General features: G+C 43.4%; 1 protein-coding gene across 1 annotated transcript in view; it reads left to right on the forward strand.

Annotated features, from left to right (window-relative positions):
* FHOD3 (formin homology 2 domain containing 3) overlaps positions 1–24787 on the forward strand; it is a 493214-nt gene that overhangs the window by 460783 nt on the left and 7644 nt on the right. Inside the window, exons 21-24 of the mRNA XM_060029530.1 lie at positions 1299–1491; positions 11786–11809; positions 13173–13347; positions 19733–19894. Of these exons, the coding sequence (XP_059885513.1) occupies positions 1299–1491; positions 11786–11809; positions 13173–13347; positions 19733–19894 (554 nt within the window). The remainder of the gene's footprint in view (positions 1–1298; positions 1492–11785; positions 11810–13172; positions 13348–19732; positions 19895–24787) is intronic.

Genomic DNA, 24787 nt, shown 5'->3' on the forward strand with positions numbered 1-24787 from the left:
AAACTCATGAAAAGTTATACTTTATGTTTTCTTCTGAGTTTTATAGTTTTAGCTAGCATTTTTGGTTTTAAACAGCATTTTTTATCCCCCTTTAAATGCATGTCATATGCTTTCCTTTAGTATTTTTCACAAAAAGAATAAGCCACTGTCCTTCACTTGAAAAATAAACCAAACCCCTACAAATAAGAGTGATCAGAAAAGTTTTTTTATACAATTAATGGTGTCAGTTATATAATACTGTTTATTCAACATAAAAATTATCCTCTGTCTCCTACTATCTTCTTTCTCATTTCCTTAATACCTAAAAATTGGGAACTTCTTTGTTCATTTAATTTCTTTTCCAAAAGTTTTAAGTAGATAGAATCCAGTAATTTTTAATTTATATACTAAATAGCTGAAATAAATTGATTTAGGGCTGCTTGTTTGTTGTGTCCTAATTAAATTAAGATTGCATATAATATTGCAAGAAAATATTTCAAAATATTTACTTTAAGCATCTTTTTATAAGTCACGAATTAACATGTTATTCAAAATATGTTCATGTCAATTCCACGTATTCATTAAAGTGGGTTCCCAAAAAATTGCTAAGCAACATTTCTTTATCCCTTATTCAGTTTTCAGATGATCTAGAAACTATGCAATATTTTTCTTAAAATAGTACTTTATCATTTTTCTTGTAAAAGTGTTACACACCAGTTTTGGGACTTTCCTGGTGGCGCAGTGGTTAAGAAAACGCCTGCCAATGCAGGGGACATGGGTTCGAGCCCTGGTCCGGAAAGATCCCACATGTCACAGAGCAACTAAGCCCGTGCGCCGCAACTACTGAGCCTGTGCTCTAGAGCCCGCGAGTCACAAATACTGAAGCCCATGCACCTAGAGCCTGTGCTTCGCAACAAGAGAAGCCACTGCAAGGAGAAGCCCGCACACTGCAATGAAGAGTAGCCTGCACTCACTACAACTAGAGAAAGCCTGTGTGCAGTAATGAAGACCCATTGTAGCCAAAAATAAATAAATAAATAAATTTATAAAAAAAAAAGTTTTACACCCCAGTTTTAAAAGACATTAAAACACAGATAAGCACGAAGAAAAGGTAATTAATCTCCTGAAATCCCACCACCTTTGTCAGTGAGAAAGTGAGTTGAACTTGATTTCTGGTTGCATTTTCATTCTTCAACCTCAGAGCCCCAAGAATGAAGAGCAGTGTCTTTGGCTGATTGATTTTTTACTGAAAGTTTGCAGGCAGCTGATTTTTGTTCCTTAAACCTCAAGCCCTTGCCACCGTTGTTTCTTCACTGCAGGTTCCACTCCTTTCTGCTCTTTATGGGTCACCCACCTTATGCGATTCGGGAAGTGAACATAAACAAGTTCTGTAGGATCATCAGTGAGTTTGCACTGGAGTATCGCACCACCAGGGAAAGAGTTTTGCAGCAGAAACAGAAACGGGCCAACCACAGAGAGAGAAATAAGACCCGAGGGAAGATGATCACTGATGTAAGTTTCATGAAACCAGTTTCTTTATTTCATTTCTTCTGAAAGTCTGATCAACCATAAACCTCTCTACAGGGGCTTCCCTAGCGGTCCAGTGGTTAAGACTCCACGCTTCCAGTGCAGGGAGCGTGGGTTCAATACTTGGTCAGGGAACTAAGATCCTGCATGCCGCACAGCACGGCCAAAAAAAGGAAACAAAAACATAGAACTAAGATATAAATTAAGGATGCGTGGCTGGTGGAGGAACTTTAACCCACCACACAATTAATTAACTCGGTGTGTTGTATGATGCTGATGACTTTAAATGCTTGATTCCATTTTCAACCTTTGCAATGTGGATAGAATGGAAGAGGAGAAGAAAAAATACAAGAGGCCCGTGTACAGCAAAAAATAAAAAATAAAATACAAAAGATAACGGCACTTATAATAGGAAGACAAATGTACTGATTTGGGAATTGATTCAGGATTTTAATAATCACAATGATACTATGTAACCAATCAGCTGACACATGGACCACCCATTCTAGGCATCCGAATGGAGAAATAATTGATGTGGTTGCTCAAAGACATAATCTGATGGGCTCTTGGCAGTCCCTTGAGTTTGAGGGTATCAGGGTGGAAGGAGAGCCCAGAGGACAGTGAATTCATTCAGCAGGAGTTCCCAGTAGCCCCTTGGGGGGGCCCTGCACACTTGCATGCCTCCCCTGCTCCTGGGCTCTTCCCCCATCTCTTCTACTTCAGCCCTGAGCCCACCCACACCACGGGTGCAGTGGGAAAACATCAGATGGGAGATGCTTTGTAAGTGGAAGGCAAAGCAATGCATACGGATGCCAGAGACAGACAAAGACACACAGTGCAGATGCCTCTCTAACGAGCCTTTATGAAGTTTAGCCCATCTTTATATATATCTGAGCGTCATATTGCCTCTCAGTGATCCAGGGACTGGATAGGCAAAGGAGTAAGCCATAGGGAGTGGCATCATCCTGGGGTTGCAAACCTCTGCCGAACCCAAGTCAGGCAGATTTCTTCCGGGAGGAATAAAATCACTTAAGAACTCACTGAGGCTGCCTTATGTGCCAGACGGGTGTTCACACTGTAGGAGAAACAGAAGACATATGGTTACTATCCACGTTCCTGAGGGTGTAACTTTCTTGGATGCATTACAATTTTGTTACCATTTTAAGGCATTTCTAAGGAGAACCAGGGACTAATCCCCTCACCATTCACCCCACCCTTGATCCCTTGTTTCCTTGGAATTTTCTGGACCCTTAGGGAGCGCTCAGATCACTTTTCTGCAGAAGGGACCCTCTCTACAGACTGTTCTGAAGGCCAGTGCCATCAGCTGAGTCTTCTCTCTCCTCTCCTGAAATCTGGGTTCAATCGGATCTTCAGCTTCCTGGAGGACAGCAACTAAGGAAGCAAACTGAATCCATTTGGGCAAACTATAGCCCACATTTCATTCCAAAGTATTATTTTTAAAAGTTTTAAAAGGGAAGTGCTTATGTTTGTGGAAATGAAACATACTGGAGGGTGAAAAATACAAGACCAATATGCATATGCTTATAGTTATGAAAACACACCAGAATTTCTTGCCAAATTCTTGAGATTTTTTACAGATCCCACTAATTTTTAAGTTCTGTCCTTCTCTGAAAATATTCAGTATTACTATTTATAAACAGGGGTAAATGTTTCTAGAACTGGATTCAAAAATACTTAAATTCTCATTAAAGTCTGGACAGTGCAGGCTTTTTTAGGGTTCATCCTCAAGGTAGTCCCTGTTTTTAGTGGTCCAAGTGGCACCATTCATGTAGAGAGATTGCCATCTGCTGGAAAATTAGGACACTGTCACCCGAAGCAAAGTACTTAGCTTCAAGTTTTTCCAACTCTCAATTAGGCACCTATCGTGTGCCCAGAAAGTGGCACAGGGCACCTAGGAAGATGTGAGTGCAATAACAGACAAGCTTGTACCCCAAAGATGTCATGATCTGGGTAGAAAACAACATATATGCACAACTTAGACCACTGAAAACAAAACCACTTAATAGAGAATCACGGAGCCCCTGAGCATTAGAGCTGGAAGTGATTTTTAGAGAAAACTGTAGTAAGTCATTTTTAATATAGATGCTGAATAATGATGGTGGAAGTGGTTGCAATTAAACAGAGATGACTTTAGAAAAAACATTATTTTATAAGACACAGAGAAGTCTGGGTAAAATCTGAAGACCCTGCATTCGTAGCCCCACATCTGCTTTTGTGTGCCTGTCTTTCCTCTTCTTTCTCTGTTTCTGAATATGCAGAAGGCTTCCTTTCTTACAATCCAGGAGTCCTGCCATGTAAGGTTCAGTGAGAAACTAAGTCATTCCTTGTTCCTTGTGGCCCAAACTAGTTCCAGGCAAAATGGTGACACAGACAAGGCAGCACAAGGTAAGTGTGGCCTTTTCTGCCGTCATCACACCCCAGATGAGTGGTGAGAATGCAGGCTATCCATCCAAGGATTCCCACAGCCCAGCCAAGGACCGTGGTCATCCTGGGTGAGACTTAATCTCTCCCAACCCCAGCTTCCTTTTCTATGAAAATGAAATGCCAGTGACTGGGGGATATCAAGAGGGCTAGAGATTTGTATGTGCAGCACCTTGCATGTGTGCTAATTGCCAACAAAATGCCAGCCAGCTGGTGAAATAAAGAAGCTCTAAGGTTGAAGATGGTGGAGTAGAAGGACGTGTGCTCACTCCCTCTTGTGAGAGCACCAGAATCACAACTAACTGCTGAATAATCATTGACAGGAAGACACTGGAACGCACAAGAAAATATACCCCACATCCAAAGACAAAGGAGAAGCCACAATGAGATGGTAGGAGGAGCGCAATCACAATAAAATCAAAGCGCATAACTGCTTGGTGGGTGACCCACAAACGGGAGAAACTTATACCACAGAAGTCCACTGGAGTGAAGGTTCTGGGCCCCTGGTCAGTCTTCCCAATCTGGGGGTCTGTCAACGGGAGGAGGAATTCCTAGAGAATCAGACTTTGAAAGCTAGAGGGATTTGATGGCAGGACTTGGACAGGACTGGGGGAAACAGAGACTCCACTCTTGGAGGGCACACACAAAGTAGTGTGCACATCGGGACCAAGGGGAAAGAGCAGTGACCCCATAGGAGACTGAACCAGACCTACCTGCTAGTGTTGCAGCGTCTCCTGAAGAGGTGGGGGATGGCTGTGGCTCACCGTGAGGACAAGGACACTGGCAGCAAATGTTCTGGGAAATACTCCTTGGCGTGAGCCCTCCTGGAGTCCAACATTAGCCCCACCATAGAGCCCTGGTAGGCTCCAGTGTTGGGTGGCTGCAGGCCAAACAACCAACACGAGGGAACCCAGCCCCACCCATGAGCAGTCAAGTGGACTAAAGTTTTACTGAGCTCTGCCCATCAGAGCAACGCCCAGCTCTACCCACCACCATTCCCTCCCATCAGGAAACTTGCACAAGCCTCTTAGATAACCTCATCCACCAGAGGGCAGACAGCAGAAGCAAGAAGAACTACAATCCTGCAGCCTGTGGAACAAAAACCACACTCACAGAAAGATAAACAAGATGAAAAGACAGAGGGCTATGCATCAGATCAAGGAACAAGATAAAACTCCAGAAAAGCAACTAAATGAAGTGAAGATAGGCAACCTTCCAAAAATAAAAAATTCAGAATAATGATAGTGAAGATGATCCAGGATCTCGGAAAAAGAATGGAGGCAAAGGTTGAGAATGTGTAAGAAATGTTTAACAGAGACCTAGAAGAATTAAAGAACAAACAAACAGAGACGAACAATACAATAACTAAAATGAAAACTACACTAGAAGGAATCAATAGCAGAATAACTGAGGCAGAAGAACGGATAAGTGACCTGGAAGACAGAATGGTGGAATTCACTGCTGCAGAACAGAATAAAGAAAAAAGAAACAAAAGAAATGAAGAAAGCCTAAGAGACCACTGGGAAAACATTAAATGCAACAACATTCACATTATAGGGGTCCCAGAAGGAGAAGAAAGAGAGAAAGGACCCAAGAAAATATTTGAGGAGATTATAGTCGAAAGCTTCCCTAACATGAGAAAGGAAATAGCCACCCAAGTCCAGGAAGCACAGAGAGTCCCAGGCAGGATAAGCCCAAGGAGAAACATGCTGAAACACATAGTAATCAAATTGACAAAAATTAAAGACGAAGAAAACTTACTGAAAGCAACAAGGGAAAAACGACAAATAACATACAAGAGAACTCCCATAAGGTTAACTGCTGATTTCTCAGCAGAAACTCTACAAGCCAGAAGGGAGTGGCATGATATCCTTAAAGTGATGAAAGGGAAGAACGTACAACTGAGATTGCTCTACCCAGCAAGGATCTCATTGAGATTTGACAGAGAAATCAAAAGCTCTACACACAAGCAAAAGCTAAGAGAATTCAGCACCACCAAACCAGCTCTACAACAAATGCTAAAGGAATTCCTCTAAGTGGGAAACACAAGAGAAGAAAAGGACTTACAAAAACAAACCCATAACAATTAAGAAAATGGTAATAGGAACATACATTTCGATATTACCTTAAATATGAATGGATTAAATGCTCCAATCAAAAGACACAGGCTCGCTGAATGGATACAAAAGCAAGACCCATATATATGCTGTCTACAAGAGACCCACTTCAGACCTAGGGACACATGCAGAATGAAAGTGAGGGGATGGAAAAAGATATTCCATGCAAACGGAAATCAAAAGAAAGCTAAGGTAGCAATACTCATAGCAGATAAAATAGACTTTAAAATAAAGAATGTTACCAGAGACAAGGACACTACATAATGATCAAGGGATCAATCCAAGAAGGAGATATAACAGTTATAAATATATATGCACCCAACATAGGAGCACCTCGATACATAAGGCAACTGCTAACAGCTAGAAAAGAGGAAATTGACAGTAACACAATAATAGTGGGGGACTTTAAGACCTCACTTACAGCAATGGACATAGCATCCAAACAGAAAATTCATAAGTAAACACAAGCTTTAGAGGACACAATAGACCAGATAGATTTAATTGATATTTATAGGATATTCCATCCAAAAACAGCAGATTACACTTTCTTTTCAAGTGCACATGGAACATTCTCCAGGATAGATAACATCTTGGGTCACAGATCAAGCCTTGGTAAATTTAAGAAAATTGAAATCATATCAAGCATCTTTTCTGACCACAACGCTATGAGATCAGAAATCAACTACCGGGAAAAAGACGTAAAAACACAAACACATGGAGGCTAAACAATACGTTACTAAATAACCAAGAGATCACTGAAGAAATCAAAGAGGAAATCAAAAAATACCTAGAGACAAATGACAATGAAAACACGGTGATCCAAAACCTATGGGATGCAGCAAAAACAGTTCTAAGAGGGAAGTTTACAGCAATATAAGCCTACCTCAAGAAAAAAGAAAAATCTCAAATAAACAATCTAACCTTACACCTAATGGAACTAGAGAAAGAAGAAAAAACAACACCCAAAGTTAGTAGAAGGAAAGAAATAATAAAGATCAGAGTGGAAATAAATGAAATAGAAACAAAGAAAACAGTAACAAAGATCAATAAAACTAAAAGCTGGTGCTTTGAGAAGATTAACAAAATTGATAAACCGTTAGCCAGACTCATCAAGAAAAGAGGTAGAGGACTCAAATCAATTAAATTAGAAATGCAAAAGGAGAAGTTACAAGAGACACCATAGATATACAAAGCATCCTAAGAGACTACTACAGCAACTCTATGCCAATAAAATGGACAACCTGGAAGAAATGGACAAATTCTTAGAAAGGTATAACCTTCCAAGACTGAACAAGGAAGAAATAGAATGTATGAACAGACCAATCACAAGTAATGAAATTGAAACTGTGATTAAAAATCTTCCAACAAACAAACATCCAGAACAAGATGGCTTCACAGGTGAATTCTATCAAACATTTAGAGAAGAGCTAACACCCATCCTTCTCAAACTCTTCCAAAATATTGCAGACGAAGGAACACTCCAAAATTCATTCTGTGAGGCCACCATCACCCTGATACCAAAACCAGACAAAGGTACTACAAAAGTCCAAAATTATAGACCAATATCACTGATGAATATAGGTGCAGATATCCTCAACAAAATACTAGCAAACAGAATCCAAGAACACATTAAAAGGCTCATACACCATGATCAAGTAGGATTTATCCCAGGGATGCAAGAATTCTTCAGTATACGCAAATCAATCAATGTGATGCACCATATTAACAAATTGAAGAATAAAAACCATATGCTCATCTCAATAGATGCAGAAAAAGCTTTTGACAAACATCAACACCCATTTATCATAAAAACTCTCCAGAAAGTAGGCATAGAGGGAACCTACTTCAACATAATAAAGGCCATACATGACAAACCCGCAGCAAAGATCATTCTCAATGCTGAAAAACTGAAAGCATTTCCTCTAAGATCAGGAATAAGACAAGGGTGTCCACCCTCAGCACTATTATTTAACATAGTTTTGGAAGTCCTAGCCACAGCAATCAGAGAAGAAAAATAAATAAAAGGAATACAAATTGGAAAAGAAGTAGAACTGTCACTGTTTGCAGATGACATGATACTACACATAGAGAATCCTAAAGATGCCACCAGAAAGCTACTAGAGCTAATCAATGAATTTGGTAGTGTTGCAGGATACAAAATTAATGCACAGAAATCTCTTGCATTCCTATACACTAATGATGAAAAATCTGAAAGAGAAATTAAGGAAACAGTCCTACTTACCACTGCAACAAAGAGAATAAAATACCTTGGAATAAACCTACCTAGGGAGACAAAAGACCTGTATGCAGAAAACTATAAGACACTGATGAAAGAAATTAAAGATGATACCAACAGATGGAGAGATATACCATGTTCTTGGATTGGAAGAATCAATATTGTGAAAATGACTATACTACCCAAAGCAATCTAGATATTCAATGCGTTCCCTATCAAATTACCAATGGCATTTTTTACAGAACTAGAACAAAAAAATCTTAAAATTTGTATGGAGACACAAAAGACCCTGAAGATCCAAAGCAGTCTTGAGGGAAAAAATGGAGCTGGAGGAATCAGACTCCCTGACTTCAGACTATACTACAAAGCTACAGTAATAAAGACAATATGGTACTGGCACAAAAACAGAAATATAGCTCAATGGAACAGGATAGAAAGCCCAGAGATAAACCCACCCACCTATGCTCAACTAATCTATGACAAAGAAGGCAGGGATATACAATGGAGAAAAGACAGTCTCTTCAACAAGCGGTGCTGGGAAAACTGGACAGCTACATGTAAAAGAATGAAATTAGAACACTCCCTAACACCATACACAAAAATAAACTCAAAATGGATTAGAGACCTAAATGTAAGACTGGACACTATAAAACTCTTAGAGGAAAACATAGGCAGAACACTCTTTGACATAAATCACAGCAAGATCTTTTTTGATCCACCTCCTAGAGTAATGGAAATAAAAACAAAAATAAACAAATGGGACCTAATGAAACTTCAAAGCTTTTGTAAAGCAAAGGAAAGTACAAACAAGACAAAAGGGCTTCCCTGGTGGCGCAGTGGTTGAGAGTCCGCCTGCCAATGCAGGGGACACAGGTTCGTGCCCCGGTCCGGGAAGATCCCACATGCTGTGGAGCAGCTGGGCCCATGAGCCATGGCCACTGAGCCTGTGTGTCCGGAGCCTGTGCTCTGCAACAGGAGAGGCCAAACAGGGAGAGGCCCGTGTACCGCAAAAAAATAAATAAATAAAGACGAAAAGAAAACTCTCAGAATGGGAGAAAATATTTGCAAACATATCAACGGACAAAGAATTTATCTCCAAAATATATAAAGAGCTCATGCAGCTCAATATTAAAAAACCAACCCAATCATAAAGTGGGCAGAAGACCTAAATAGACATTTCTCCAAAGAAGAGATACAGATGGCCAAGAAGCACCTGAAAACCTGCTCAACATCACTATTAGAGAAATGCAAATGAAAACTACAATGAGGTATCACCTCACACGAGTTAGAATGGGCATCTCAGAAAATGTACAAACAACAAATGCTGTAGAGGGTGTGGAGAAGTGGGAACCCTCTTGCCCTGTTGGTGGGAATGTAAATTGATACAACCACTATGGAGAACAATATGGAGGTTCCTTAAAAAACTAAAAATAGAACTACCATATGACCCACCAATCCTACTACTGGGCAGGTACCCTGAGAAAACCATAATTCAAGAAGAGTCATGTACCACAATGTTCATGCAGCTCTATTTACAATAGCTAGGGCATGGAAGCAACCTAAGTGTCCATCGACAGATGAATGGATAAAGAAGATGTGGCACATATATACAATGGAATATTACTCAGCTATAAAAAGAAATGATATTGAGGAGTTTGTAGTGAGCTGGATGGACCTAGAGTCTGTCATACAGTGTGAAGTAAGTCAGAAAGAGAAAAACAAACACCGTATGCTAACACATATATACAGAATCTAAAAAAAAGAAAAAGAAAAGGTCATGAAGGACCTAGAGGCAGGATGGGAATCAAGATGCAGACCTACTAGAGAATGGACTTGAGGATATGGGGAGGGGAAAGGGTAAGCTGGGACAAAGTGAGAGAGTGGCATGGACATGTATACACCACCAAATATAAAACCGATAGCTAGTGGGTAGCAGCCACGTAGCACAGGGAGATCAGCTCGGTGCTTTGTGACCACCTAGAGGGGTGGGATAGCGAGCGTGGAGGGAGGGAGATGCAGGAGGGAAGAGATATGGGGATATATGTATATGTATAGCTGATTCATTTTGTTATAAAGCAGAAACTAACACACCATTGTAAAGCAATTATACTCCATTAAAGAAAAATAATATAAAAAATAAGAAAAAAAAAGATGTGGTACATATACACAATGGAATATTACTCGGCCATAAAAAGGAACAAAATTGGGTCATTTGTAGAGACGTGGATGGATCTAGAGACTGTCAAACAGAGTGAAGTAAGTTAGAAAGAGAAAAACAAATATCGTATATTAATGCATATATATGGAACCTAGAAAAATGGTACAGATGAACTGGTTTGAGGGGCAGAAATAGAGACACAGATGTAGAGAATAAACGTATGGACACCAAAGGGGGAAAGTGGCGGGGGTGGTGGTGGTGGTGGGATGAATTGGGAGATTGGGATTGATATGTATACACTAAGATGTATAAAACGGATAACTAATATGAACCTTCTGTATAAAAAAATAAATAAAATTCAAAAATTCAAAAAAAAAAATGCTCTAAGCTTAAAAAAAAAAGTCATCTCTTGTCACAAGGCCATTTGCCTAGAGGCAGTGCAGAACTGGAAGCATTTTGTCATTTCAGCTCCCAAAAGTTTAGTCAGTTCTCAAAAGCCTGTGCCTGATTTGCTGGCCTGGCTTGTAACCTCAGTGGAAGCACAAGTTCAATTGAGGGTGTGTTTGATTTAAAATTAAGAAATTGACATGACTTTCACCCTCAATTTATTTTTGGAAAAGGGATATTGTATTTAGTTACGTAAAGCAGTTTGTCTGGTGATAATTAAAAGAATGGCGTGTCAGTTCAGACAGCCTCCATGAAGGACAGGTAAGATTTTAAAAAGAACTGAATTTCATGTTTCTGTGGAAAGTGTAATAGGACCTGTTCTGCCCGGCAGTTGTCCCACTTGTCCTGTCTGGCCTGTCTGTAGAAGGATTCACGGGGACCCAGACCCAGCAGCCTGGGAAGGGAGAGGTCCAGCACTTGGGATGAGAGGTGGGGGCGACAGCTGATGGATGGAAACAGGCAGAGGGAAGCTGGTAAACAAACTGAGGTCCTGATTGCTGGCAGGTGGTGGTTTCACGGAGCATGGCCAGCCGAGCGGCAGGGCACAGAGTGAGGTCTGTAATGGTCAGGGGACCAGGTAAGCCGGTTATCATCCTCCTAGGCAGCCTCAGGAGACGGGCCTGGAGCTCCAAGTCCCTCCTGACTTTGGTCAGGACCGGTCTTGGGGCTCTCGGAGAGAATGTCCAGACAGGAGGGCTTCGCAGGCAGGGCTCAGCAGCTCCCAAATCAACTGGGTGCACCCTGGTTGTGGTGGCTGAATTCTTTATTTGGAATTTGATGTGACAGTCAGATGATCTCATCTTTGCTGACTTCTGTGCCTTCTAAGAATCCCCTCTGTCTTTCCCATCCTGTCCTGTCCTGTCCTTTCCTCTCGAGTAGACTGATGAAGAGGATGAAGTTGAGGTAGGATGTTTATAAACACAAAGAATGCCACGTGTGACCTTCTCAAGCGTGCCGTATAATCTAACCTGACATAAGCAGCATGAAGTGTCAGCCCCGTTCAGTGCTTTAAACCTTGCATGACTGTTTTCTGCTGGGTTTCCATGTGATCACTAACCCCCTTACACGGGTTCTTATCATGATGTGTGTGCCAGGGACTGACTGAAGGGTAACTGCATTTTCCAAGCTGTCCCTGAGTTCCAGGCCCTGTCAAAAGTGGCAGGGTCAGCAGATCTCTTCCTACTGATGGACAAATGGACAGAGGGGTGGGATGGGCAGCAGCTCCTCCCCCTGACCCTGGTGCAGATGCCAGAACCAGAGACCAAGGCAGGGCTGCTCAGCCCTGAAGGATGAGGAAGGAGCTGTGCAGATGGTACAAGTCACGGATGTGTCCCAGGCTCTAGCACCAGGGCTCATACACTGGATACAAAGAGGGAGCGAGAAGTCTGTGGAGCTGCTCTTTGCAAACGTTATTCTAACCGACTTTTTATTTTTCATCCAGATGTTTGGCATTGTGTGCATATGGCCTGATATTCTAGCATACCTCTTGTAAAACATATATGCTGTCTTTGTTCAGCTAGAATTAGAGAATATCATCATGTGAGTGTAATGCTTGTGAAAACAACTAAATTTTTGACACAAGGAGAAGTAGTGAGTGTTGCCAAACTCAGTTTCAGCATGAATTTCTGTGCCATGTTCTGATCTGGGCCCTGAATCAAAGCCTTTTGGGGCCTTTGGCAAGTCATTTAATCTTGGATGGCCTCAGTTTCCTTCTCTGTAAAGTGAGGTGGGACTAGTTCTGGAAAAATCCTTCCCAACTCCTAACACTGTATGATTCTGTAACTGAATCCCACTTTTCAACTTGTACCATCTTAAGCGATATATGAGAAACTCCTAACTGCTTTCTGGCACTACGTTTTAAAAAATAAACCTCACTATATTTGATAAACAAGCATATTTCAATGCTCCTATCAAGGCTGTGGTGTTAGAAACAGATTTGGTTTCTGAATTTTTCCCAGAGTTGAAGTCTTTTGCCCCTTGCTGGCTCCCGCTGAGGGGATCTGCAGTGAGCTGGGAGACCCACTACCTGGAGGGATGGGTGTGGTCCTTCTGGGGCCAAGCTTCTCTTTCTGATAAGAGAACTTCCTGGATATGCAGATGCTTTGTCATTAGTTCATTGACCCCTCATTGACTGCCCATCACTAACTTGTTTGCAGAATGCACGTAAACAAAAGACAGAGAAGAGAAGGCTTTCCTCAACTAAAGGTTTTCTAAGCTCGAGTTGGCTTTTAGTCACCTCACGCCCTAACCCCCCTTGCTCTTGCAGTCTGGCAAGTTCTCCAGCGGTTCCCCGGCGCCCCCGAGCCAGCCCCAAGGCCTGAGCTATGCCGAGGATGCTGCCGAGCATGAGAACATGAAGGCTGTGCTGAAAACCTCGTCCCCTGCCTTGGAGGATGTCACCCCCGTGCTGGGCGTCCGCACACGCAGCCGAGCAAGCCGAGGTAATGCCCTCTCCCAGGGTGGCCACCCCATGGTGTCTGTCCCCGCCACAGGGTACAGATCACTGTGCCCAGGAAGTGGCTGCTCAGGGCCATCCACTCCCCAGGGTTCTCCGTGCTGACGTCATCATACTTTCCTTCACTCACACCTTTGTGACCCACCTTCAGTAGCTTCATCTCAAAAACAAGCAGCCCTTCCCAAAAGCACAACTTAATTCGAACAAGAGGAATTAGCATTGTGAACGAATCCTCATGGGTTAAAGCCCCCAGGCCAAACTGAGCCAGCCATTTATTCTTGTAAATAAGGTCTTCTTGGAACGCAGCCACCCTTCCTTGTGTGTGTGTTGTCTAGGTGCTTTTGCACTGCGGTGGCAGAGTTGAGGGGTTGCGACGGAGACTACAGGGACCATAGAGACTAATGTTTTTACTCTCAGGCGGGGTACAGAAAAAGTTTGATGACCCTTGGATTAAAACGCTATCCCTTTTTGCTTCTGAAATCCTTGGAGGCAGAGAGGAAACTAAAACTTCAAGATGGTAAAGACAGATAAGAGTTTCCAGGTTTGTTTCATAACCTGGAAGGGACTTTTTGTTTTAATTAAGAATTGAGATGCACTTTGCATCTGAGAATGTTTACCCGTATTTCCCTGGTCTAGTCTGATGCCACATGAACCTTCCTAAGTTTCCTCGCTGCCTGCAGGATCCAGCCCACTCGATTCATGCTGTTGTTTGAGGTTCCCTGGGGTCTGGTCCCCTCCTGGCTCCCACACTTGGCTTTCACTCAGCCCCACATTGTGGGCAGTGCCCTACTCTGCACACCCTGTGTCTGCCTGAGCCCCTGCCGTTGCTCATCCCGTCCCCTCTCCTCTGCCTGTCCCCTCTTCACCTCCAGAATCCACCTCCTCCGCGTTCTCTGCCTTGCCACGTACTCCTGAGACCCCAGTTTAGGTCTCAGGAACTTAAAAACTTTATAACTAAAGAGGATGAACTCCTGGAGGACCAGCTTTGTCCTCTTGGTGTTTGCTTAGCACACAAGCTAGAAGAAACCATGTATTTATTGCCCACATTGGAATGTTTTAGTGTGTAAAAGGGGTTCAAGTAGTAATTACAGTGGGAAAATAAATAAAACTGTGCAGTCCGGGTGAACTGGATCATGGGTTACCTTACACGTCACAGAACCTCAGTAACGAATGAGTGTGTGCGGCGCCCATCAGGCCCTTGCTAGGCTCCAGCGAACATCCAGGCTCACGAGATGTTAGAAAGGCAGCCAAGATCTAGAGGGCTGTGATCTGGAGAAACTCCTGAGAAGACCCAACAGTGACTTCTATCTAGCTTTGCTGACTGCCCTTTTTTTTTTTTTTAATTTTAATTTTGCTGTTGTCAACTATGTTAAGTATTAAAAAATGATGATAGGAATAACAACTTTAACATAAAAGAAAAAACAAAGGCAGTTCCAGGTGTTCTTTGGCAGGAAGGGAGTCACGTGGTGCATATGGTTTCTTGTAGCTTCTTGTGAACCAAGGGCCACAAGCTGCTCTAGAGGAGGAGGGTTGAAGGGGCTTCCAGGCTGAGTTCTAGATCCGTAAGGTTTACACGGGATTCCCAATTGGAGCTGCACTTCAGGCTATTTTATAAATGACCAAATGTTTTTCTTATTTCACATGAGTGCAGTGTCACTGAATCTAGTTCCTTCTCCTCTTCTCAACGTTGGACCTTTAACAGGGCTTTTACTCTGTGATATACAGCTTAGACTATGCCGGAAAAAGGGCCGCCTCCACCCACCCTTCCCCAGTGTTATCCTGCCTGAGACACAGATGATACGTAGAAAAGTCATCCCTCCTACTACAGTCTTGATTCCCAGACTATACCCCAAATACATGCAGGTATTATTATTACATCAAAGAATCACAGGTTAGGTTCTCTGGGATTTGGTCTTTCCAAACCCTCTGACTTGTAGGTAGTTTTGGATGTGGAATTAGGGAAAGAAAATAAATTACGATTTGGCAACACAAAGGCAGACTTTTGGTGACCAACATCAGACAGACACAGCTGTGACAAGCCACAGTCCTGAGCACTTCGTGTGGGACATTCTGATCGTCTGGTTTTCTATGTGGAAAGAAAGGTGCCCTCTTCTTGGCCAGTGCTGTCTATAAAACGCCTCCATTTCTCAGAAAAACCAAGAAGGGACAGGAAAGAAAGAGTGTGTAAATAAGGCAGAATATAAGAGGAGAGAATATAAGAGGAGAGAATATAAGAGGAGAGAAGAAAGTGGGGAAGGTCAGAAGTTGAAGAAAATTATAGCATTAAATGCTGAGCAGTAGTGACTGTCAGTCTAGACAAAGTGTAAAACAAGGATAAAAATAAAATAAAGCAGCTTTGCAGTGTTGGGGGGTATGGGGATGGGAATCACTGGTCTCCCAAAAGGCCTAGGACATCCCATGCATGAGTCTGTCTGTGCCTCAGCAGCTCTTGCAGGCTTTGTCTGCTAGGCTAACCGTGGACACCAGGAGATCAAGGGCAGCATTAGTACCTGCGCCACAGTGACCCCAGCCATCAGGAGTCTTGAGCCACTGTACCTTCGTGGATGCAAGGGTAGTGCAATGAAAGCCACCTTGGGAGATGGAGTCCAGTATCTGTAATGGAACGTAACATGCTCTGCTAATTTTAAAAGAGAAAATAGAAAATCCTTCCTGACTGGAAAGGACAAAGAGAAAAAGATATTGCTAGGTTTGTACAATATGGGTTCCTTTTCACTAATTGATGAAAGGGATTAGAAAGGAAAGCTATTCAGTTTCTCTGCACATGCAGAGACTTCTGCTTCCAGGTGGCATGTCGTAGGGAGGAACAAGCCACCACTCCTGCTGCCATAACCAGAAACTTTAATAAAATAACAAAAGCTTTCTCTCAAAATCCATCAGGGAACTGTGAAAGGGAAGAGGACTAGACAAACTAGAATTCTAGGTGAGCTGAGAGCACCTCTCTAAGAGCATTTGCCAAGTCTGGGCACAGGCTGAGAATTGGACTTGCCATGCGCAGAGTGACTTTAACAGTAAAGAGAAGCCAGCAGGACTTCTAGTGGTCATGTGAGCTGGCGTGAGAGGTTGGAGCTAGAGGAGCTTCAAATGCAGACATTTTTCTCCATGAGACATTTGCTAAGTGCTGGGGCAGCATGGGGAGGGGGAGGCTGGGCCAGAAAGGCTGCAGGAAATCTCCTACAGTCTTGAAGTTCTGAGGAAACAAAGACAATCTAGAGTAAGCGCCTTCAACAAATGCATACAGATAGTTAAAGACAGAATATTTAAAGACAGGGGTGGACTGATACTCAATGAAAACTGCTGTCTGGCCCCAACCCTGCTCAGTCCTTCACTGTGTCTGCTTAACAGGAAAGGGTAAAGACTGGAGAAAAATGACACCGACTTCAGTCTCTGCATTCTTTTCTACACAAAGTCCAGTGCGTAGTCAAAATTATGAGCCAAGAGAACATGAAAACATGGCTGACAAGAAGAAAAGTAGAGCAGCAGATCCACAGGTGATCCAGATGTTGAAATTTGCAGTCAAATTTAACCATTTGTAAGTGTTAACAAAAATAAAGGAAAATAGAGACAAATTGATAAAAAGGTTGAAATTTATAAAAAAGAATCAAATGGAAATTCTAGAACTGAAAAAAAGAAAGATCTGACATGATTAACTGATATCATGGGTTTAACAGCAGACTGGTCCCAGTAAAAGAGATTAGTGAATTCAAACAACACGTGTTAATAGAAAATGTACAAACTGAAGCATGGTGAGAAAAAATAGAAAAAATGGAACAAAATGTAAGAGATATGTGGGACACAGTCAAATGGTCTAATGTGTCTGTAACTGGAGTACCAGAAAGAAAAGATGGGTAAGAAGAAAAATTAAAGAAACAATGGCTGAGAATTTCCCAAAGGCTCATGATAGATATCAACCCACATATTTAAAACACGTAACAAATCCAAGGAGAGTAAACGCAAAGAAAACCACATCTAGGCATACCATGGGCAAACTGCCAAAAACCAAAGATATAAATAAAATCTTTAAAACAGCCAGAGAGAAAAGAATGTACTTTCTAAGGAGCAACAGTAAGAATGATGACTCACTGTTGACAGAAGCTATGGAAGTCAGAAGAAAGTGGAATGGCATCTTTAAATGGCCCCTTGGAGTCTGTAAGTTATGGGCAGTGTTCTCCTGTGGCTGTATGTGAGTGCAGAGGTTCCAGAAAGAGAAGCATATACACGACCAAGAAGAATGGGCATAAATGGTAATCGGGTAGTGACAACAGTAACCAAGGGGAGAGGGGATAAGAAAGCAGAACCAAGAATGAGGTCATGAGAAAATGATGGCATCACAAAACTGAGTCTGACAGTCCTGGACAAATGGCAAGATGTTCCTTGTAAGCATCTCCTGACCCATCACAGTGAAAGCAGATTCCCAGGAATGTATAAGATGAAAGTATAGGTAATTCTCATGGAAAGATCAGATGATGCCTTCATTTCTGGCTCATCAGGAGCAAATTATATTATATTATGAGCAAAGACACTTGATTGAGCTTTGTGTGTTTTGGGAAGGGTAGCTCGGCATTTCAAAATGAGGCACAGAATCATAAATCAGTAGGTAAAAGGGAAAACAGGAAATTGCTGGGCAAAAAGCAATTGCTGTATTGATGGCTCTGCTATGAGGAGGGCCGTGGTTCAGAGGCTCTGCAGAGCCCCAGCCTGAGAGCTGTGCCACTATGAGGCCTCTTGCCTCCAACTTGAACACCTGGACCAGCCTGAGAATGCAGAAAAATTCAGCAATTTCAAATATTCGTTTCTGAGAAGAACATATTTTTAAAGGGTTTTATGATGCTGAAAAAGCTAGTCTTCTGATGGAAGCAAGTAGATCAAACTCCCTTGGGCACAAGCAGAAAAAGTAAAATGTCCTGACTTTGTATATCCCAGTGTTGTAGGCCTGCTCCCGCTCGTAACGCAAAACGATTTTTATAAATGACCACAACAAAAACGTCGTCATCAGAAAGCATTGTTGTCCTGTGGCCACAGGTCTCAAATAGTGCAGGTGGTCCAACACTGGAATCCTGGTACTCCTTTTGCAACGTGTTTATTTAATTCAGTCATGTGAACTTTACTAGCAGAAATTATGACTAAATTATAGCATATTACATATTTGCAGTGAACTTTCAACCACAAACACATGTCTATAAAATGTGCCGTCTACTGAACTGTAATCAACTATTCCCAACTACTTCTATCAATATCCAAACACCGAAAGTTTTGAAAAATTAGTATAGAAATATAGAATTCAAAATTTAAGATATATATTTACTAACATTTTTTCACCTGTGGTTTGAGAAAAGCTGACTGTTCTTCAGCTTTAGCTGGACCTTGGACAAGTTCAGGTACCTGTGTTCCATAAACATAAAAGTCTGAGAACACTCACCTGCAGGATTTTAAAGTTGTATGTCTATTACAAAGAGAAGTATAGGTTGAGGAAATTCACAATTTTGAGCACACTGTACATCTTTCTTCTTACAGAAGCCTATTTCCCATCTTAGAGAAGAGATTTCACAAGGAAGTTGATCAGTCACGAAGGCACAGTTTTTGATGAATTAAAATAGCATTCATTTCTAAGTGTTTCATATGACTCGGGAACCCATGTTTTTGTGGTATTTTCTTCTTGCTGGTCTAAGGGCAGATGCTTTTATGCCAGACTTGGACTGTCTTAACATACAGCTATTTATAAACATATTTTTTTCTGGTCAGGGAGCAGATGAATGTACCAAAGAAAATGTTGTGTTAACTCCCTTTTCCTGGTAGAAGAGGGCAATCCTGTTATTATTTTTAAAGGCTAGTTAATCCAAAGATAAGCTATATGTTACAAAATCCATTGATTTTTATTTAACTGAATGAGAAATTAGGGCTAATTGACATTCACTAGGCACATACAACCACAGATGGGGAGCTGACTTAACAAATGTCTCTGGACATTTCTGGAAGCACTCTACTGGGTATCTGTGATGTACATAGCGGCACACGGCGTGGGAAGTCTGCCCTTCCACGACCACAGGACCTGGCAGGTGGAGGCACATCCACGACAGTGAGAGATGACAACACAGCTGTGTGACAGGGTAGTATGACGTAAGGGCCCCAGGTATGGACTCATGGGAGGTCAGAATCTGGAGGGTGATGGTCACAGGTCACTGTGGTGCCCCTGCAGTGGGGACGGGGGAACACCCTTAGATCCATCAGGAGGCTCAACCCTGGCTCTGGCCTCTGCTGTGCTCTGTGGCTGATGAGCTTGGCTGCTTCAGGAGCAGTGCTGTGTTTTCCTTCTCTCTGAGTACCTCGTGCTCTCTGGTTGTTTAATTCTTCAGGATCCACTAGTTCGTGGACCATGGGAATGGATGACTCGCCTAATGTCACGGATGATGCAGCTGATGAGATCATGGACCGCATCGTCAAGTCAGCCACCCAAGTGCCCAGTCAGCGAGTGGTGCCGCGGGAGAGGAAGCGCTCCCGGGCCAACCGGAAGTCTCGTAAGTGCCTTGGAGTTGGGATGTGGGACTCTGCCTGCAGGGACCAGCCCTCCAGTTCTGTATGACCCAGGAAGGGCAGGGACTCAGGGGTGGGCTCCGGTGAGTTGTCAGTGGTGCCCCGAGGGCCCACCTGTGCCCATCGGCAAAAGAGTTCGTGCTGGACAGTCGGCATTGGCCACTAGGGAGGAGGGATGCTGCAGCCACCTGTCCAGTGTATTTGCTATTTCTGGTCAGGCCTCCCCCAATTCACACTTTGTCCCCAGGAAGGTGTGAAAGGCCCTTAGATGACTCTGATGTGCAGGGGTGGGCACAGTGGGACCCGTTGCCAAGTACTGCCCTGGATGCTTTGCTGAGGCCATATTATTGCCCCTCACCCAGCATCAGGGGCTACTTTCTGGGCTGGAGACTGTTCCCCCAGGGGTTCACTGCTGCTCATGAACATGCTGAAGGTGAAACCAGGGGTAGCAAGCGATTTTTGGTCCTTAGGATGCTTAAAATAGTTCATGTTAGCCTAGGTTCACCAGTTGTGTTTTGTTCCTACCAAACAGAGGATTCAAAGCGACTTATTCGCCCTTGTAGTCTCAGCCTGTTACCTGCCCCTATCCGCCGAATGACGGGTGTGGAGTTGCCTCTGTGGGCACCATGCTGACTCTCACAGGGATGGCTCACTGTAGAGAAGCAGGGTTCTCTGAACCTTTGACATCTGCCTTCATGGCCGTGGCCCTAGTGCATTTCAGAAGAGACCTCAGCCCCCAAGCTTTGGCCTGGTGCTGGTCACTGAAGGTCAATCCCTAGGACAGGGATTTATGATGTTTTGTAAAGAGGAAATCTGGCTGCCTCCTCATTTCCTGGCTCCCAAAAATGAAAGGAGGGAGAGTGGCTGTCAGGAGGCAGGAGTTCAGTAAGAACTCATACTCAGAGCCCCCCAGGCGCTGCCACCTTTGAGATTCGTACAAGAGGTGACTGAGTTTTGGGCTGCATATTTTGGACGCCTTGGTTCTGTTTGACCCGTTGACATGCTTGTTTCCAGGGTAAAGAACACTAAACCAAATTGCTGCAGACTCTCGGACCCTGCTCCTTTCATATCATTGGCTTTAGATTCTGACAGGAATTTTTCCCCAGAAAAGAAAGTATCACTTGACACTTCCACCAGGGAGAAGCAGAGTTTCTCAAACCACAGAACTTGGGGGCTGGGACTGGGGGATGTGATTCTCATTCAGTGAGATGGGTGGCTGAGAGTCTGTTTTCACCACACTCCTAGATGAGGTCCATCCTGCTGGTACACACTTTGAGTAACTTTTTTTTTTTTTTAAAGACTTTAATTTTTGCTGTGTTGCGTCTTCGTTTCCGTGCGAGGGCTTTCTCTAGTTGTGGCAAGCGGGGGCCGCTCTTCATCGCGGTGCGCAGGCCTCTCACTATCGCGGCCTCTCTTGTTGCGGAGCACAGGCTCCAGACGCGCAGGCTCAGTAGTTGTGGCTCACGGGCCTAGTTGCTCCGCGGCATGTGGGATCTTCCCAGACCGAGGCTCGAACCCGTGTCCCCTGCATTAGCAGGCAGATTCTCAACCACTGTGCCACCAGGGAAGCCCCTGAGTAACTTCTTGAACTGTGGCTCTCAACCATGGCTGCACATTAGAACTTTCTGCAGAGCTTTAAAAATTCCAGATGTCTGGGCTGTACCCAAGCTGACCACCTGAGAACCTCTGCGGTTGGGCCCTGCCCAGGCCCCTTGGGTGATTAGTGGCCTTAGGAGAAGGACTCTTGTTCCACTCTGTGCGCCCCCTGCCGCATTCCCTCTGTTTCTTGAATGGAAAACTGTCATTCAGGGGCACTGGCTTTTTACATCTTCAGAAATATGTTTGTGGGCTCCAACATCAATATCTAAGACCTTTACATTTATTTTTTCCGACATTTCACTATTTCCTGGTGCTGCTGTGAATTCTTTGCCATTCTCTTGGTGCTCCCATGTAAGAACTTGGCTAGGGACTTGCTATTTAAAGTTGTTCCTCAGACAGTATGGGCACCTCTTGGAGGCTGGTTAGAAATGCATATTCATGGAGACCTCTCCAGGGCAACTGATTCAGAATCTGCATTTAACAAGATCCCCAGGGGACCCCATGCACGATAACATGGAGGGGGTCAACGGGGTATGAGGCCAGGACTGGAACTGCAGGATCCCCAGGTGTGCACATCTTGGGGAGCAAACTCATCTCCAAAGGGGTGAGGCTGACCCACACTCTCTCCACACTGCATGCTCCAGGCCAGGCCAGCAAAGCACTTGGCTTTTTGCCTGTCTGAAGCGTGTGAAATAGTATTCCTTATGGTTTTAGCTTACTTTTCCCTGCTAGTGTACTAGGAAGGTCGAGCCTCTCGTGATTTGCATCTCTTCTTTTGTGTATGGCTTGTCCATACCATTTGCCTGTTTTTCTCTTGCTCTTTTTCGTGAACAGAAATCTCTTTCTTAAATAGTTTTTTAAATGAAACTTATGAGAGGCTTTTTCAGGTGCCTTAAGTAGATTATCTTCAGCATTTGCCCTTTATTGCCCTCCTCTTATTTACTTCAATAAACCAGTAACCAAATGGCAGAAGTTTTGCACCAGTTAACGCCTGGCCTTCCTACAGTGGGCAACCTTAGTGCAAGAGTCTCCACTGGGAGGAGCTGGGAAAAGCATGTGGGGAATCAGACCACGGGAGAGGAGTTGAGAAAGGATGCCAGGTCAGGGAGTGCCCTCCAGAAGGTGGGCAGGGTTGGGTCAGGGACCTCAGAAAAGGAGATTGCCTGAGAGGGGCCTGGCCCAGGGTATGTACTCCTCCTATAGGTTACATGTCTGTGTTGGCAAAGAGTGTTGGCCCTGCCCTCTGGTCTGGAGAGAACCAGATTCTTAGAGAGACACAGAATGTCACTGGGAACAATAACACAGTCATAATGAGTTTTCCTCTTCAAGCTGGCCAGAGAGAAATTTTGCCTGTTTTTGTGGTTGACATAAAATAATTTCCTGTGGTATCGTTTCCATTCCAATCTTATGCAAAACAGCCCTATATTCTTTTTATTTAGCCCAACACATTTTGTCCTGTGATGCAGTTACTACAACAAATACAGCACTGCATGTATGTAAATGTTTATCTGTAGCAGGTTTAATTAATTAGTAATGGCACCATCCACAGAAATGTAAGATGGGGGAAGTTACTTTGATTTCTAATATAAAGGGATGTAAACTCTAGCTTTTCATTAAGAAGTTAAAGGAATGAGAAAAAAACAGTTTGCAAAATCGATGTGAAGTGTTGGGCTGGGGCCTCACCCTGAAACGATGCTGCGTTTGATTTGATTGTGTAATGGTGGCCATGTGGCAAGTGGATAAACGAATAACCAGCATATTTGGGCTATACCTCATTTGGCTAAAGACAATAATAGTCCAGCTATTGTAAGAAACCAAACAGAATCCAGCTCATAACCTAGAAATGTATGACCTGCAAGCCCCTCAAGAATCCTCTGAGATGCTTAAAACATCTGCTTTCGTGTTTGATGCTGGTGGCTAGGCCTACATCCACCAAATGTCCTGCTTAAAGCCTGAAATATGCAGCCAGTTGGGACGCACCGAGGGCACCGTAATGGACTCGCAGGTTCCCAGGCTCTGCCCCTTCTGTTGTTTTCCCAGCTGGTGCCATCAGGGTCTCATTAAGTAAAATGTTGCGAATTGTCCAGTTGATTTCTAGCCTTTGAAATGTCAACACAACACGCCTCATATGCTTCCCCAGATTCTGGCCACGGCTCTCGAGTCGGCTGGTGGAGATGGCCAAGGAGAGCGTTCTCCAAGCTCTTTGTTTTCTTCTTATTTGGGTTTCTTTTTTCATCATACTGGGGCAAGTCCTTTGTCCCGGGGCTACTTGTTCTCTTAGGCCTCCCGGATGTTGGTCTTCCCTAGAAAACCCTGAAGCTGACGGGCATCTGAGATCTCCTTCCCACTGTGATTCTGCAGGACGGGCCTGGGGCCTGGGGAAGAAAAGGACCCCTTGTGTTCTTTTCTGTGGGACCCAACTTCGGAAGAGGGTCCCTGCCCAGCTGGCTGTCTGCATGGAGCCATTACCCTGGACTATCACAGAGCAGAGCAGGGATTAGGGACTCATAGTTGGCCTTTTTCTCTTTCCTGCTAGAGAGGCTGAATGCCCCCTCTCCTGTTGAGTTTCTCTTCAAGGGGAGTCTGGGCCCCACCTGTGACGTGACCATGCAGTTTTGGGCTCAGGGCTATATTTCTTTAAAAATGCAATCACTTCGATGTGACCTACAAATAATCTAACAGTGTCTTAGCGACATAAGAACAGTTTCTCAATGGGAAGGGCCAGAAGCCTGATTCTAGGGGCTGCTAGGAAAGGAACACTGAACTCTGACTTGACTTCAGGCGCTCATCTCACCCCATCTCTTATGAGGCTTCGACAGTCCTCTTGAAAGGCATGTGACATATTCACGTTGATTCGATATAACTAAAATCTTATTTTACAGAATATTGAGGGTGTTGCCATGCTATCTGTTAAGTAGGATTCCGTGGAGAAGGAGAACGAACGAATCTGAAAAAAAAAAATATTGAATCTGTTTTAGGGAAAATGGGAGATATGCCTCACAAAATATTAGCTTGATCCCTGGAACTGATCAGCACTCAGCTTAGTTTAGTTGTCTCTAATTTTCCAAAGTGGTATTTGAAAATGTTCAGGAATTTTCCCACTAATCCCATTAAGAAAAATTTCCCTGCATGTTATTTACATAGTTCTTCCCTACTTAAAAATTTTATATTCTTTTATAGGGACAATGGAATGGGCCAGAGACTTTAAAACGGATGCTCTTAGAATACAGTAAAATAAGATGTTAGTGGAAAGGACCAAAGTTTCTCAATCAAGTTTT

Source organism: Delphinus delphis, chromosome 13 (genome assembly GCF_949987515.2).
Source record: "Delphinus delphis chromosome 13, mDelDel1.2, whole genome shotgun sequence".
NCBI lineage: Eukaryota > Metazoa > Chordata > Mammalia > Artiodactyla > Delphinidae > Delphinus > Delphinus delphis.